General features: G+C 39.9%; 1 protein-coding gene across 3 annotated transcripts in view; it reads left to right on the top strand.

Annotated features, from left to right (window-relative positions):
- The first annotated feature begins 14387 nt into the window (after positions 1–14387).
- The window catches only part of Antxr1 (ANTXR cell adhesion molecule 1), a 311693-nt gene continuing 308262 nt past the window's right edge, over positions 14388–17818 (top strand). For 2 of the 3 annotated variants that reach the window (XM_021262513.2, XM_004849931.3), the window contains exon 1: positions 14388–14941. In XM_021262513.2, coding sequence (XP_021118172.1) covers positions 14790–14941 — 152 coding nt within the window. In that variant the 5' untranslated portion in view covers positions 14388–14789. The remainder of the gene's footprint in view (positions 14942–17818) is intronic. The other variant, XM_087216268.1, reaches the window with a different exon arrangement.

Raw genomic sequence — 17818 nt, 5'->3', positions numbered from 1 at the left:
GGCTCCAAGGCGAAATGGCATAGTGGAAGGATCTGCCAAGGAGGAAAGCTACTTGTCATGGCAGTCAAAAAGTGAAGAGAGAAGGGAGGAGCCAGAGAGAGATACACCCTTCCAAGTCACAGCCCTAGTGACTGACCTCTAACTAGGCCCCCTTCTAAGAGCACACTCAACTGCTGAACTCATAAGTGGATGAATCCACTGGTGAGTATAGTGTTTCCATGATCCAGTCACCTTCTAAAAGCCTCATCTCTGAACGTATGATGCTTTGGGGGGATATTGTAGATCTAAATTATAACATGAGCCAAGTTGCTAATCTGTAAGAAGTCTAAGCCACACGAGGAAGCCATGTAAACATGTGAAGATCACACCCCTAGCTGATGACTAGCACCAACTGTCATTCATATAAGTGGGCTGGCTATCTTGGTCTCTAGTCCAGTTGATCCTTTAGATGACTGTTGCCCGGTTGATATTTTGTTGGAACCACAAGGAAAACACCAATGCACCCACAGAGCCATGGCAAATAACATAAATTGTTGTTAAATCATTATGTTTAGGAGTGGCTTATATTGTAGCAGCAGGTAACAAAAATCAGGCCAATGCTAATATTTTCATTGGCCACTGAAGCTATATAGGACCCTGGTGGACAGAGAATCTGCTGCTCTAGAATCTTCCCTCTCATCTCCATGTTCAGCAGAGTTCCTTCTTGATATTGGTCCTTTCTAGGATTGTCAAAGCCCTTTAACAAGGATTATAGATTAGTTCAACTCCATCTCCAAGACTTTTCACTTCAAAAACTTCAGGTATCCTTGATGTGAGAAGCAAATAGAACTAGTTTGAAAGCAACTCAGTGGGATCAGGACACACAAAGATTTAAGTTCTTCTAGGGACCCAAAAGGGAATGACTTCTTGTTCCATATTCCCAAACTCTATTCCTTCAGGAATACTCACAATGACTCAAAAATCAGATGGATTAAGTTGAATCAGATATTCAACTAATAGATGATGTTTGCCTTTGACTTCAAATGTACCTTATGTCATATTCAAGAGGTGTCTGAGAATCTGCACTGACCTCTTTTATTTCACAAACTCTGAAAAACACAAGGCTATGACAGAAAAATGGCTAGAGAGAGTGCCTGAGATCTGCTGAAAAGGCTCTGATAAATCTAGCTGCAACTCAGCAACCTGAAACTCCTACTTCTCAGAACATTGGATGGCCACAGGAGCAGTGCCTAGGAAACTAAAGGCCATTACGCTTCTACTCATGTGAGTCTTCCTTCTTTGCTTACTTTTCACATCTACTCTGTAATTTATAAACACTGAAGGCAATCTATCCTACATACGATCTTAGTATTGCCTGCAATGCTTATAAAATACTCTGCTCCATTCATTTTTCAAAATGTTTCCATTTTTTCAGCTTTATTTTATAAATGTCTCCACATATTGTTATCTAATTCTTTTAAAGATGACCTGGCATTTCATTGTGCTAATAGCTCAATAGCCTGAAACAAGCTTGGCAGGATTCCTTAGTAGAATTGTTAGAAAAATCTGAAGCCTCTCACTCTAAAAAAAATTGTAAATTTTTATTCCAGTAATAGATGCACATAGTTTAAAATGTTAATGATCTAAGTCTGATAACAAAATGCTCTCGTTTTCTCTTACCCATTTATTCCATTCTTTTTTACCTGTTTTAGATAATTTTTCTCCACCTACATATTAGCATATTTCTAAATGATTTGCATAAACCGAGAGTATATTTTTGATTCATTGGTACCAGACATTATCCATTGACTTTCTATTGTTAAGGTGAAATTAGCTCTTCAAAGTTAATCACATCAAGGTAGCTATTCATTTCCCTTTGGCTCTATCCTTTAGAAAGCTCCCTTCTTCTATCTAGACTGGTTGTACTCCAAGCCATCTGCATAATCATCATCCTGGGTCAGTCCTTTCCTGTCATCCTCAAATTCTTCTTTCAGTATTCTCCCAAGAAACAGAACCTACAAGTCTGTCAAGGGCTTGTGAATGCTGAGACAGAGAAAGACAGAGACAGACAGAACTTATCTTAAAGAATTGCCTCATAGAATTCTGTAGGCTTACCACTCCAGAACAGCAGGCTGAAGACCCAAGGAAGAATTGACAATGAAGTCTTGAGTGTCAATGCAGCTTGGATCTAGGCAGAAATTCTACTTTTTTGAGAGACCCCAGTATCTTCTATTAAGGCTGATTAAATGAGGCCCACTCACATTATGGAGGGTAATCTGCTTGATTCAAAGTCTACTGATTTAAATATTAGTTACATCAATGTGACTCAATTTTTCTCTCTAAAAATCTTATAAAATCTCTGTCCCAAGTGTTCTTAATTTTAATAATAAACTTGGGATAGGTCTATTTTGAGCTCTTGTTTAGGCACTCAGAAAATCCTTTCAATCTAAAAGCTTATAATCTTTATCCTAGGAAACTTTCTGTTGTGATGTCTTCCCTTTATTTTCTCTGTCCTTTCATACCATGGTGGTGGTATTCAGATGCTGGACCTCCTGTATGAGTCCATTATTTCACTTGTGGTTTCTGCTTGTCTTTTTCATTGCATTATCTTTTCTACTCTACTTCCCCAAAAGTTTTCATGCATATATTACAATTATTCTGTTGAGTTTTTTCAATTTTACTATTGGGCTCTAATTTCTAAGAGCTCCTTTTTCCCTCTGGATATTCTTTTTTCTAGCACCATTTCTTCCTTTATAGATGTGATATCTTCTCAACACTCTAACGATAACAGTTGAGAAATTTTTTTTCCAACATAATGTCTGCTACCTCTCAATGTATGTATATGTGCTTTTCTGTATTTGCTTTTGTCTCCATATTTTGTAACAGTCTTTCTGTGAATATCCAGTAGAAGGGACGATCACAAACTACAGTGAATATTTAAATTTTAGAAATTATTACGGTAAAAGATGTATCACTTTTAATTTCCCTCAACTACTATCCTTTGCTTCAAACACACTTATCCCATCATTCTTGCCACTTTCTGGAGAAATTCTGGAAGTCTTCTTTCCTGAGTATTTTTAGTTGCACTGTCATGGCTGCCTCAGTGTTCTGAATTAATTCAAAAATTTACGTTTTGTGGTCATTTTGACCTTGGGAAAGAGCTAGAAGTCACACCCTGCCAGATCTAGTGGATAAAGACATGCTGTAATGGTTTTTAGAAGCCTGTGTGTCCATTGGATGGCACTCAGCAGCAACATTCACCATACTAACGATCAAAACTGGTAAAAACACCCACAAAGAGGACTTCCAGACCTGGATCATAAAGTGACAAAAAGATGACATAAGTGAATTTGAATACAGGGGGAGTATTTTGAGAGGGATTAATGGCAATGTGTTTTTTACAGTAATAATTTTTAATGTAAACATTCATCATATATTTCAATCATGTGGCATAATTCTTGCTCATCTGCTTATGTTTAGGATTGGGACTGTGGGTGAAGCTGGTCTTCTTCATACTTCACTACAGAGTGACTGGGCAGTCAGTTTTGAGGAAGGCCTGATGTTAGCATCTTCAGGATTTTCCTGTTAGGTTCACAAATTCCCAGTAGAAATCATTTCAGTCTCCTGCCTGGAAAGTAAAGTTCTGGCTGCCAGCACTCTATGAATTCTGTGAAGGAATAAGACCGAAAGTCTGAGCACTCAGCATTCCTCCAGTCTCATAATCCCCTTATTTTCAGTAAGGTACTGGTAGTCTCAGCTATACCTGACATGCCCCGATCCAGAACACCTCTGTTCTATGCCCTTTGGAGAGTAACATTTCAATCTTCTGCTGAGGATGAAAAAGAACAACTATTGAGAGGGCATCTGGGGGTCTAGCTGCCTTTTAAACAGCTCTCTACTCACCTTCCTCATTTCAGCTTTATATATTATCCCTCAGTACCAGAGAGTCTACAGTGCAGATGGGGCACGATTTTTCCACTCTCAGCTCAGATGCAGCTTTCCAGCTTCTAGATATGTTGATGTTGTTTCCTCTTCCTCCTTTTCTTATGCATGCAGGTTTGGTTGTTGTTCTTACTTCTCATGCTTGGCTCTCAGTGGGATTGTGTGAGGGCAAACTTAGATGGATTCTCTTCTGCTGATGCAACATTACACTCTTCTGTCCTTCTCCCATATTTCTACTAAGCTCCTTTTTTTTTTAGTTCTTTACTGGTACATTTTAGGTATACAATTCATTTACATTTATCATTGGGTGTTTGTACCTGTACATGATATATCTTGGTTCTTATTTTTTTCCCCATTGCCTGTGCACCCTTCACCCCCTCTGCCAAATAGTTTCTCTAGTGTGAGAAACTGATAGTGTAAACAAGGGTTAAAATGATTAAAATGAATAATTGATAATTTGAAATAGGAAAAAAGGTCCAAAGACAAAGGAGTGAAGGGAGGGGAAGGGGAAAGGAAAAGAGGGGAAGGAAAAACTATGAGAAAAGAAAAAAATGGAAATGAAATCTACTAAGCTCCTTTTGTGAAGATCACCAAAGAGCTCCTAGTTACCAAATCTTATAAAAAGTTTTCACTTCTTATGTCAGTCTCTCCATCTCATACAATGTTCTGGGATGAGCTCCCTTTTCACATACCCATCTTGAACACACACTTCTGCCTGAAAATTGTCTCAATTCTGAGTCCTCCTAAGCAGTTGTAAAGGAGTCATTTCTTAGAAACAAATTCATTGGATAAATGCAAATCTGGCTACTAGCCTTAGCTCCTGCCTCAAACCCTGCTGTGCCCTGGTAAACCTTGATGGATTATGATTAGAGACAAGCATCCTGGAGATTGCTTTGCCCCTTTGAGCAGTTTAAATAGCCCAGACAATGGTCTCATTGCCATGGACCCATTCATGATTACTTCTGGACCTTCTTAATGGAGGAATATCTTATTACTAGTAGGAAAAGACATATGTCATGTTTTAATTAATTCACAAGTCATCCCATTGAGTTGTGGTCCAACAGTATCCCACTGAGGATTCCAACATGTCATGCTTTCCCTTTGGAAATGCATAGTGGAGTGAAAGGGACATGTTGAGGTTCCTCTGAGAGACACATTTCTACCTCCCAACTAAATTCTGTTAAGGTCCAGGTTATGTTCATTTTTGCATCTTCAGCATAAGCATAGGGCATACTATATAGTAGATAGCTGGAGATTATTTTTAAATAAAGGAGTTAGTTAATGAAAAGGAATAATAACAACTATTTTCTACAGATTCCTATATCTCAAAAACCAATCATAGGAAGAAGCATCACTGATTATAACAATATACTCAGGCAGTTCATTAGAGGGTCTAGCCATCTAGAATTCTTGGCTGGCAGAAACAGCATTGTTGCCAATACATTATTAACAGCCCCAAAGTGTGTTTTTTATTTGTTTTTTGCATGCATCCTAGGAAACCACAAACTCCCAGTAGTTACTTGATGCTCTAGAATCTTCATATTTGCATTTTTGAAAGTAGATAATAAGAATATCTATTCTATAGAAACAGCTTTGGTTCACTGGTAGTGGAAAAATCAAATGCTCTACAAATGAGTCATCTAAATTTGTTCATATCTCTAGAAGAAATTCAAGTGCAATTTCTCACAATCTCCCAATAGTAACAAAAGCCAATACAGAGTAGGGGATTTAGCTCAATGGTTCCAGTGCCTGCTTCACAAGTGCAAGATTCTGAGTTCAATCCCCAGTGGGGGCTTCCTAAAGGCCACACATAATATATAATATTTCACTGAAAATGTCCAGCAACTCAGTTAGGTAATATTATTAGTCTCCATTTTGCAGATGAGAGGTTGTGGCATGTAATTTTCATAGCCATCCAAACTGGGAGAGCTGTACTGTGCCCCCAATAGCCTGATGTGAGATTACTCTATTAATCATGTCCTCAAATCATTTATGGGAATTGCAATTAATTCTATGTATTTCAATAGATAGTGTTAGAGAAGAAGAGCATAGGAGACAAAATTGGCTACTGTGAGACTATTTAACTTTATGTACCCCTCAAGCCCCCACACCCATTTCTGATGTTCTACAGATATTTGTACCTGAAGAGTCCCTCACCTCTACCTTCACAGTACTCCTTCCACACATCCCATCCACAATCATTTGTTCACACACACAGAGACCACTAATCCCTCTGGCTTGCAACTTGGATGATGACCATTAGCAAAAGGATTGAAACAGTTATGGGCTTCACAGTTCTGGGTAAATTTTTCCTGGTGTTTTCAGTTATAAATTGGTCTAAATATATTTAAATATGGCAGATGGCAGAGTGAGTAGAATTGGGCAAGATTGGGCTGGATTGGTCTTGTCTTCAGCTTTGTGTTGGCTTTGACCTGTCTATTACAATCTTCCATTGGGCATTTGTAACCTCTGGGCTTGTGTGGACCCTAGTCTCTGCTCTAGATAAAATAAATTATTTGTTCCACATGGCTTTGGGTCCTTTTATGAATCTGTGATGGTCTTTATCAGATATGGTATCATAAATTATGGATTATTCTCTTGACTGGGTCCTTGAAAGAATGTGCTCGAGCTTGGCTATAGCTTGGGCTGGATTGAGATGGTGTGTGGCCTCAATTGAGCTGGGCTGTACACCAAATTAAACAGGATCTCTCTTTGGGCTGATGTTGACTGATAGATGCAATGAGCTCATTTCCTGAAGGGCTCTGGATTAGTCAGAATTGAGTTGGAGCCTATGTTGAATGAGTTTTTATCTCTGCCTTTGGGGTGGTTGTTAACAGGGATTTGGGCTGGGGTTTTGGATTGCTATTAACTGACTCAAAAAATATATTAGACTGAATTTATTTTTAAGCCAAACTTGGCTGAAATCCTATTGGTGTTTTAAAGAGACAACGAAAACAAATCTTTGACTGTTTCCATGCTGAAGTTGTGGAGAGTCTGGATTATGAGATGCCATCAGGACATCTTACTCCGATTATGGTTCTGCCTCTAGGTTTTACCTTATTACTGTTGTTTTCCTGCCATCCAAAGTCATTACTCAGCTGTTTCAGGTTCTTTAGAAACTTTGTTATTCCAAATGATAATTGCTTCTGGAAATACACTCATGATTCCCCCCCCCCATTAACTTTCTTGGTACATTTTAGGTATAAAATACAGTTACATTCACCATTGGGACCTTATACCATTACATGAGCATCTTGGTTATTATTTTTTTCCCCTTCCCTTGCCCTCCCTGCACCCCCTCCACCCTTCCTTATTTGCAAAGACTCTGTTTCCATTTTTTTCCTCTTCTCATATTTTTTCCTTTCCCTTTTTTCCTTTCCCCTACCCCTCCGAATTCCCCTGCTCCTTTAGACCTTTACTTCCTGTTACACAATATCAATTATACATTTTTTAAATTACAATATCAAGATCTAGGAGACATTACCACAGATTTTACAGAATTTAAAGGATATAGAAAGAATATTACAAAAATCTGCTTTGAAATAAATTTGACAACTTCTAAGAAGTACCTTGGAAGACAAATTAATGAAACTAACTCTGGAGGAAATATAAAATTTGAATAGCACCTATTAAAGAAAGTATATTCCTAGCGTGAAAACCTACCTATATGACAACAGCAGGCTCATATACATTTTAACTGATAAATTATATCAAACAATTAAAGCAGAAAAAAGAAGGAACACTTCTCCCCTCCTTTTAGGAACTCAACATTGTGCTAATCCTAAAACTGGATAAAGATAATAGAAGATAAAAGTATGAACATAGAAAGAAATTTGTTTAACAAAACAAACTATTAGAAGTCAGATCTGCCACTATGTAGAAAGTGGTTTTGTTACAGAGATGGCAATGTTGGTTCAGCATTGGAAGATCCACCCCCGTAAGTCATCATTTTAACAGAGGAAAGGAAAAAGCCATATGATCCTGTCACTAGTTGGAGAAAAAGTATTGGACTAAATTCTACAGTTGTTCCTGGTAAAAGCTATCAGGAGACCAGAAGTAGAACAGAAACTTCTCAACAGATTAAAGACATGTACTCCATACTTCCAATGAGAATGCCTTATATGAATGGAGAAGATACAATGCTTTCTCCTTAAGGTGGGGAACAAGGACAAATTTGCTCACTTTTTATCTGTCCATTAAACTTTGAAACCTAGTCCCCACCAAAATAGTCTGGCAATAAAATGACACAATTAGGATAGGATTGGCAAGGCAGAAGCAAAATCTTTATATGTAGATGAAATGATCATCTACAGAGAAAATACTAAGAAATCTTCAGGAGCCCCTAGAACTTGTACTTGAATTTAGCAGGATTAGAAAACACAAGGTATATATAAAAATTCAGGTCTGTGTATACGTGCTATAAATGAAGAATTGGATATTGAAATTTAAAAGTTGTGTAGGAGTACAAAGGACCTAGAAAAGTTAAAAAAACAAAAACAGTGTTGGAAGATGTTTAGTACCTAATTTTAAGACTTCTTCTAAAGCTACAGTAATCAAGGCAGTGTTGGTGTAAGGAAAGACATATAGATCATTGGAATAAAACAGAGAATCTAGAAATAGAACCACACATATATGGTCCACTGAGTTTTGAAAGATTATTTAACATTAGCATTTTATAGAATATAAACTCAATTCAAGAGCCGAGGAAGAGATAGTGTTTTCAGCAAATGGCACTAGAACACCTGGTATCCATATATAAAAAATTAACCTCAACCCTTTATTTCCATACATGAAAATAACTTGAAGGGATCTATGAACCTAAATATGAAAGCCTAAAAGTATAAAACTTTAAGAAGAAATTATAAGGGAAAATGATTATGAATTCAGGGTAGGCAAGAACTACCTAGGATACAAAAGACATGATGTATAAAAGAAAAAAATTGATAAATGAGATTCCATCAAAATTTAGAACTTTAAATGACATCATTAAAATGAAAAGTAGTCCTTAAACAGACCATGTTTCCAATGCATATAACCTATGAGCAGAAAATATAAAGAATTCTTAGAGCTCATTAATAGACAACCCAATTAAAAAGTAGACATAAGAAGAAGATAAATAGCCAGCACAGCACAGGGAAATGTGTGCAGCTCTAGAATCAGAAAAAATACTAATCAGTACAATAACAAGATTGAATTAAACACTCATTAGGGAGATGAAGTTAAAAGTTTTAAAAGCCTTGTCATGACTTTTTCTTTTTGTTGGATTCTCCCCCTTTGCATTTAATTTGTCATGCCCAATGGATTCATTCTGCTGGGCTTCCTGGGGTTGTGATCCTCATTGTCTTTTCCTAGGCTATTGTCTAAAATTTTTTGGAGTGCCAGTTTGATATTCATGAAGTTCCTGAAGTGCTCTTTATCGTGAAAGTATCTTACTTCTCCATCAATTTTGAAAGATAGTTTTGCAGGGTACATCAATCTGGGTTGGAGGCTGTTTTCCTTTAGGGCTTGAAATACATCACTCCAAGCTCTTCTTGCCTTGAGGGTTTGCATGGAGAAGTCTGCTGTGATTCTGATGGGCTTTCCTTTATATGTGATTTGTTTCTTTTATCTCACTGCTTGTAGAATTTTGTTCTTCTGTTGGATTTCTGGACTCCTAACTATTATATGCCTATGTGTAGATTTTTTTTTTGATCAAGGCTAGCTGGAGTCCTATATGCCTCACTTATCTGTATGTCAAGTTCTTTTCCCCTCCTTGGGAAGTTTTCTGCCATCACTTCCGTGAAGAGTTTTTTTATGTCATCTGTACTCTCTCCTCTTTCTTCATTGACTCCAGTCAGTCTTATGTTATTCTTCTTTGCATTGTCTAGCAGCTGCTGGATTGATTTCTCATGTTCTCTTACAATTTTAAAACAATTTTTCTTTTTCTCCTCACTAATTGCAATCTTATCTTCTGTATGTGAAATTATATCCTCACATTGGTTCATTCTGCTGCACAGACTTTCAGTGGAGTTTTTAATGTCCTGGAAATCTGTTTGTATCTGTTTTATGGATTCCATTTGTTTCTTATGTTGGGATTCCATTATGTTCCTCAGATCCTCTATTTTTTTATCTGTGTCCTCTCTAGATTTATTAATCATGTCTTGTGCCATGAGCAAAATCTTTTCTGTTATCTGAGTAATTATTTCTGATTTCATTTTTCCCAGATCCTCTTTTGTTGCCAGTTCAGAGAGTCGAGGTGGTTGAGTATCAGAGTGTTCCATCTTGTTTCCCCCTGGGGTTGCTGTAGGTGATCTGGAAGTCTGTTTTTGAGGCTTATTTACATGTCTTATTTCCAAGGCAGGAGTGCTTCTGGTGCCCACACGGCTCACCTTCTCTTTCCCTGGAGCCTGGGATGGTGGTGCGGGAGCTCCCTTCCAGGTGCTGGGACCAGCTCAGCTTTTCTGCCCTAGTTGCCTGGGATGGCAGCGAGGGAGCTTCCTTCCGGGTGCTGGGACTGGCTCAGCTTCTCTGCCCTAGGAGCCTGGGATGGCAGTGGGGGAGCTTCCTTCCGGGTGCTCCACTCATGTCTTTTTAGAGAAGTTGGTCCCAGGCACCAGTGAAACCTCCAAGAACCTACAAACATAGGCCCTACTTGACTGACAAAAATTTAGTGGACATTATCATATCTGTCCACATTGTGGAAAATATTTCTAAGGAAAAGAATTCCAATTTTTCTTGGATAGTCTATGTTATCTGGATCCTCTTTGAGCCTCTGTTTTCATGAACCCAAACAAATAAAACTTAGCTGTTCCAATGAGACTGGCTGCACTGTTATCAGGACACAAGCTTTGTGTATGACAGCTTGATGAAAAGGGCTAAGTCATAGTGTCAGAAGTGGCACGGGCAAGCAAAGGAGAGTGAATCACTAAGAGGTTGATAGATACACAGGTCATATTTAATAACTATTGTCTCAAAGAAGGAAATCCATCACAGTCAGGTACCAGCCTTGAGACTATCTGTTTACAAACTCTCCAGTCTTTTGCAAGCCAAGGTACTTGAAGTTCTTGACATCCTTAAATATTTAGGGATTTTTCTTATGGTAAATAAATCATTTTAACATTAATAAGTTATTCTCTTGTCCCTTTATCTTCTTGAAAGAGAGATCCCCTTCCTTATATCTCAGTGCAGCTTGACATCCCTCACATTCCTGCACTAAAATCCTTCTTAGTGACACAGGAACACTTGTATCAGGTCTGTGAGATTTCCTCATGGCTTTTCCTCCTGATACGGTTGACTTTCCTCCTGACACTTTTCCTGTGGCACTGCTGACTACTTCTTTCTCTAAGAAACTCTTGCCTACTTTAGCTTTAACATCTATGGTTAATTTTCCCCTGAATATCTTCAACCCCAGAAATGTCAGTCCATATCCTGGCCACACCATATACATTGTTTTTCCACTGACTTGAGTTTGAGAGGTAGAGGAGTCCCTTCCAAATCCCACACATCTATCTCTTTGGATCTTTAAAAGGCTGATAATCTCTCCCAGAACATTGAGCTCCTCAACAGGGGTTAGCAACCAAGACACTCTAAGTCCTATCAGAACAATGAGAATTACTTCAAGAAGATGGTAACATTTGAGTAGGGGACACTTGACATTTGGCTATCTGACAGCTCTAAGATTAATCTGGAAAATATCAGCAGGAGACCACGGGAGATACTTCCCAAGTCTTGCACTGCTCTGCAGTGTCTGACCCACCTCTCCCATGTCCCTACATGCACGAAGTATGAGGATGACATATCCTACAACCAGAGGCAACATATTTTGCCAATTCAAGGGGCCTGATGATGTCACCTCCCCAACTGAGCTACCATGCTAGGATCACATAAGGAGCTTCACTACCATGTTAGAGATTGTGGGCATCTTTGTTCTATTTCAACCTTTCCTGAGAAGAACCATATCTCCATGTCACTCCATGTCAAGTTCACTTCATGGAAATGTTTAGGGGAGATGTTTCTGCCATGAGTGAGGCCAGCACAAAAACTTTTAAGACACATCCTGGAATGGGTAGACGGAGAGAAGGATAGAGTTAAGATCTAGAGATGCTCAAATTGTATCAATGAACCTTTCTTGTCGAAGTAAAGCAGAGGCAGCTTGTACACTCACATATCTGAATCTATCCAACTATCTCCCTGCCCTCCTGGGGGCCATATTTATCACAGCAAATATTCTTTCAGCCTCTCCCCTTCCCTATCCTCCTCTGGAAACTGTGCCTTCCCCTATCTTTGATAATGGTGTTTCTAACTTTGAAGAGCTCTATCAGGACACTTCTTGCTTCCCTCCCTAGGCTAACTTCATAAATTATTTTCCTATAAAACTCTCAAGACATTTCTATCACTCAAACGTTTAAACAACCCAAGAGGAACTTGAGGGCGTGCGAATGAAACAAGATATTCTTAATGCCTGCCTGATTCCTCCTGCCCCCATCTCCTCTAAGGCACATTCAACCCCTTTCCTAGTCCCTGACAGTCAGATAAAACCTTGTCTCCACTACACTGTCCTATTGCACATTACTTTTCTTTCCTGAACACATCCCCCTGGTTTTCCAGTCTTCATCTACTCATCTCATTTCTAAGACATCCCCTCCTTCCTTCTCATCCTGGAGCTGCAGTAGGGCCAAATGGTTTCTCTATCTTTGAGAAGAGAGAAGATATAGAAAAGAAAGATTTGGACAGGTCATAGTATTTAAACCTTCCTCTAATTATCTTTTCTTGAAAGCAATCATTCCCAAAGTATGGGTTTCGATAAGTATAATCTAAAAAGAAGAGTTTTGTGGTAAATAAAGTGAGGGAGACAGTTAAACAATTTTTCCGTAAGGAAATTCCCAAGGGTCTAACATGATAATAAACATTTATTAGTTATCTATTTTGGTATAACCAATTGCCCCCAAAATTAGAGGCTCAAAGCACAAATAAACATTATTTCATCATTTCAGTGAGTCAGGAATTAGGGAAAGGCTTAACAGAGTGGTTGTGACTTGGGGTCTCATGAGGTTGTAGTTGAGATGCCAGTCAGAGCTGCAGTCACCCCAAGGCTTGACAGGGCTGGAGGATCTACTTCCAAGCTTGGCCACTCCCATGGCTGGCAATTGACACTGCCTTTTGGAAGAGATTCTCAGTGTCCTGCCACATGGACTCCTTCCTAGGGCTGCTTGGGTATTTCATAGAAAGGCAGTCAGCACCTCTGGAATGAGTGATCCAAGAGAACAAGAGGGGAAGTCAGAGTGTCTCTGTGATTTAGGCTCAGAAATCACACACCATCAGTTCTGCAATATTTCATTAACTACTGTACTTATATGTCCCCTACTCAATGTGAGAGGAGTTGTAAATACAGGAGGTGAGGGACAGGAAAGATCATTTTGGAGGTGGGATAGCGCAATGTGTCATATTGATGTTTAATGGGACATTCCAAAACACTAGGATTGTATAGTTTACTCGTTGTGGAAAATAACTATGGGAATAAGAGTCTCAGAGGATTAGAGAGGTTTACAAGCTTGTAAGGGTCTTAGAGGCTTAGAGGAAAACTACTATGGGAATCAGGGTCTTAGAGAATCACATATGGACAGGAAGATGGGAGTCTGTCTGGAGGAAGAATCTTGAAGGCTGGCATGTGAGTGCCTGTAAGAGGACTCCCAGAGTGGAAGACATCGTAGCAAGATCTGGGGTCTCACCTGGAACTCGGGCCCAGAGACCACTCTAAAGAAGACTCTCCAGTTAAGAAACCCTAGCACAAGACTTCCCTGCCAGTCTCAAACCCTTAGATCAAAGCTGTGTCACTTCCACTGCCTTACATCAAACTTGCAGAGAAAAAGTCAAAGTTCACAGGCTAAAAGGAAGACCTGTTGTCCCAGAATCCCTAAATATGGAGAGGGAGACAATCTAGAGGGCTCAGCTCTTCCGAGTTGGAAGCAATCAGAATACCACACTCTGTGGCATTGTTCAGAGCTGTTTTCAACAGGACCCCAACACGCTCATTGCCATCTGCGCTAAAACTCCATAAGATTACGTAAGCAGAAGACTACTTAAGGTCACTTGGATGATTCAGATCACAAAGCCTTGTTTTTCCCTACTTAATTTGCACAATGGCTTGTGTTTGCAAAGGTCCCAGCCTGGAGTCACCAAATGTTTACAGTGACCATATTCACAAATACAGAAAAGGAAGAGAAAGTATACAAAGGGCAGAGAGGATGGAGAAGGGGTCATGGAAAAGGAAAAGGAAGGTATGTGACTGAAGGGGATGGAATTTTTTAAAATGTGCAGCTTACCTGTAAACGTTAAGGACAACAAAATGTATTCCCTCAGTCTGGAAGTCCCCCACTCCCCCGCCCCAGCCACCCCCCCAGCACCCTAAGCGAGCTTTCACAGCCTTTTCCACAAGGTGGCACTCTTTGGACTTTCTTCCCCCCAAAATATGAAAGGGGGAGAGGGGAGGGAGAAAAGGCAAAGCACTGCCCCAACCAAGAACAATTTGAAAACCCACCCCATAATACTTAAAATCTGGGACAAAGAACCGTCAGGACGTAACTGCTTCGATTGCAAAACCTCAGCTCAGCCCGGGGAGGGTCTGGGCGGCCTGAACCCAGCGAAGCCCCTTTAAAAACGAGGAGTACAGTATTGGGATTCTTGAAACCTGAAACCTAGAAACAGAATCGAAGCGGAAACTAGAGGGAAAACCTTGAACTGCTCCAGACAATTGCTTCCGGGGAGCTTCGAGGGAGCGAGGGGGAGTAAGGGCCCGGCTGCAGGGCCCCTCGGATGGCGCGTCCCTGAGGGTCGCGGCGAGTTCGCGGAGCGTGGGAAGCGGAGCCCCGGCTGTCCCTGGGCTGCAGGTCATGGCCACCGTGGAGCAGAGAACCCTCGGCGTTGCCTTCAAGTGGCTGTCTTTGGCAACTCTTGTATTCATCTGCGCCGGGCAAGGGGGACGCAGGGAGGATGGGGGTCCAGCCTGCTACGGGGGATTTGACCTGTACTTCATTTTGGACAAGTAAGTGCCGGGAGTCGCTGCAGCCGGGGCTGAGCTGGTGATGATGCTTTCTCTAGGCAGGGCTGGTCAGCTGGGTCGCTATGGGACAGACCCGCATCTCTAGGGACCTGGAGGGGCCGCGGGAGGTGGCATCTCCGAGCGTCGCGCCTTTGTTGGGGAGCGCTCCTCCTATCCCTCTCCAGCGCTGCCCCAGCCCTCTGAGGAGGCGACTGCTTGTTTGGGGCACAGACTTCTTTTCTATCTTGCTCTCTGTGACCTCGGAGCAAGCGAGAGACTTGGAAGATGTTATTGGTTTAATTCTGTTTCTATGACTCTTTCCCAAGTTGGTAAAAAAAGGCTTGCTGACCAGAGGCAGATCTTGCAACACTTCTTCTTACTTTAAAAGTAAGTGTGGGCATCTCAAAGCCAGTCGTCTCTTTTAAAAACAAAATACATTCCCTTTGTTTTTGATAATATAATGCATCTTCTTTCTAAGCACTGAAGGCAAACACCAGGCAGGGTTTTTCAGCCTCTGCACTATTGAGATCTAAGCTTGGTGACTCTTTGTTGTGGGGGCCGTCCTGGGGCAGAATGTTCAGCATCATCCCTGGTCTTTACCCACAGCCACACTCTCCCCTTTCCCAGTTACTGGTGACAACCAAAAATATCTCCAGGTATTGCTAAATACAGTATTCCCAGCAAGTAAATTCTCCCTGTCCTTGGACTGGAGATCCCAGATGTAGGCAAATTCAAGCTTTTGAATAATAGGCTACCCAGGAGATGCAGGAGCGCTGGTTTCCTTGCTAAAATGGATAGCAGTTAGGCTTCAGAACTTTGGTCAAGAAAGAACAAAAGAATTCACTCTGACCAATTAACACTTCCCAAATCGCCCAAAGGTTTGCCAGGCCGCAGGCACTTAGAGAAGCTTCATGCTATCTGGTATAAACCAGCTTTAACAATAAAAAGCCCCTCTGAGAAGATTCCTGCTCTTTAAAACTGCTAGCACTCAGTGCCAGGAGAGGCAGTGGGGAGATGAATTTCACAGACTGGAAAGTTTTTGGGAGTTGGAAACAGAGTCCTGCAAAATAAGCTGGCCAGCTAGACACCAAATGTGCTTTGCAGTTGCTCCTGGCATTTAGTTTTTCCGTAAAGACTGTTTTGAATCCAGATTCTTTGGATGAAAAGTGAGATCTCTTTCTTGCAGTTTTATGAGAAGGTGGATACTGAAAATACAATCCAATGCTAAGAAATGGAATTTCTTTTGTTACTGCTAGTGGCTGAGAGCACTAGCCACAGACTCAAGGATGGTGTCTGAAAACACTCAGATGCTCATTATTTGTGCTCTCTAGCTCAGAGGGACATACAAGGAGACCTAAATTGATAGACTCACCATTCCTTGAGTGGAATTGATTCCACATTGTAAAGACAATCCATTCTCCCGAAATTAATTTATAAACTGAATTGAACTTTTTAGTTCAGTCCAAGCTCTGAAATTTATTTGGGTGGTGGGAGGAATTTAATGAAATGAGTCTAAGCTTTTTTTAGAAGAGGGAAGTAAAAAAGAACTACAGTATTTTTGAAAAAGAGTAATGAAGAAATATGGCCGGGTGTGGTGCCACACACCTGTAATCCCAGCACTCCGGAGGCTGAGGCAAGAGGACTGCCATGAGTTCAAGAGCAGCCTGGGCTACATTGTGTATTCAAGGCCAGCCTGAACTACATAGCAAGACCCTGCCAAAAAATAAAGAAAAGAAAAGAAAAAGAAAGAAAGAAAGAAAGAAAGAAAGAAAGAAAGAAAGAAAGAAAGAAAGAAAGAAAGAAAGAATCTCCTCTCCAATATTAAAATATGTTAGAAGGCAAATTAATAAAAACTAGATGGTAAATGCCAAGGAATAGATGGACAGAATAGAAAATCTAGATATAGATCCAAGTACGAGTCAGCAGTTAGTGAAATTTCAAATCAGTATGGAATGAACTCATTGTTTTCAAAAGTGGTTTTTGGACACATGGTTTATAAAATGGAGAAAGAAAAAGATTTTATCTGTACTTTACATCATAAACCAAAATGAGTCCCAGAATGATTGGAACTTTAAAATTTTAAGTGAAATCATCAAAGAACTGGAAGATAATTTAGATGAGTGTTACTGTAATCTTAGAAGATAATTTAGATGACTGTTAAAGTAGTCTCAGCTTTAGAGCTTTTAGAGCATGACAACGATGTAGGAACTATAAAGGAAAATACAGTGGAATTTGAATAAATTAAAATTTTATGCTCTGTAAGTGAAAAATGCCTCAAATAAAATACAGTAAGTCACAAAAGTTTTGCAACATAAGTCACTCTCTGAAGGCTGATCTTCATATGTAAAAAGTAAGGAGCTGGGGGTGGCTCTGTGGTAGAGTGCTTGCCTAGCATGCATGAGGCCCTGGGCTCAATCTCCAGCATCCCCCCCCCCATATTAATGAATTTTTAAAATATACATAGTGGTTTAAAAAATAGCCTGACTGCATAAGTCACAAAGGAAAAATATATAGTAAAATCTATAAATGAACAAAAAAGTTCAATTTCCCTAGGAATCAGAGAAATGAAAAAAATCTAGCAGATATAGTTTTTATTTGGTTACCAAAGACTTTTAAAGAATTTCAGTATTCAGGATTGACCAACATGTGGGCACTGTCACATCTTACTGGGGAAAATATAACTTGGCATATTCTTCCTAGACTTGCACTCTCCAATAGAATTTTCTAGGATGATGAAATTGTTCTGTATCTGTGTTGTTCAGTATAGTAGCTGCTAGCTATAGGTGACTATTGAGCACTTGGAATGTGGCCAGTGCAACGGAGGAAGTGATTTTTAAAATATTTCCTAATTTAAATTTAAATAACCACATGCGAATACCA

The sequence above is a fragment of the Heterocephalus glaber genome, unplaced genomic scaffold, assembly GCF_053883595.1.
Source record: "Heterocephalus glaber isolate CG9 unplaced genomic scaffold, H.glaber_assembly_v1.0 deba00001457, whole genome shotgun sequence".
In the NCBI taxonomy this organism is placed as follows: Eukaryota; Metazoa; Chordata; class Mammalia; order Rodentia; family Bathyergidae; genus Heterocephalus; species Heterocephalus glaber.
Note: the sequence above shows the minus strand (reverse complement) of the source record. Positions and strands in the feature narration are given on the sequence as shown.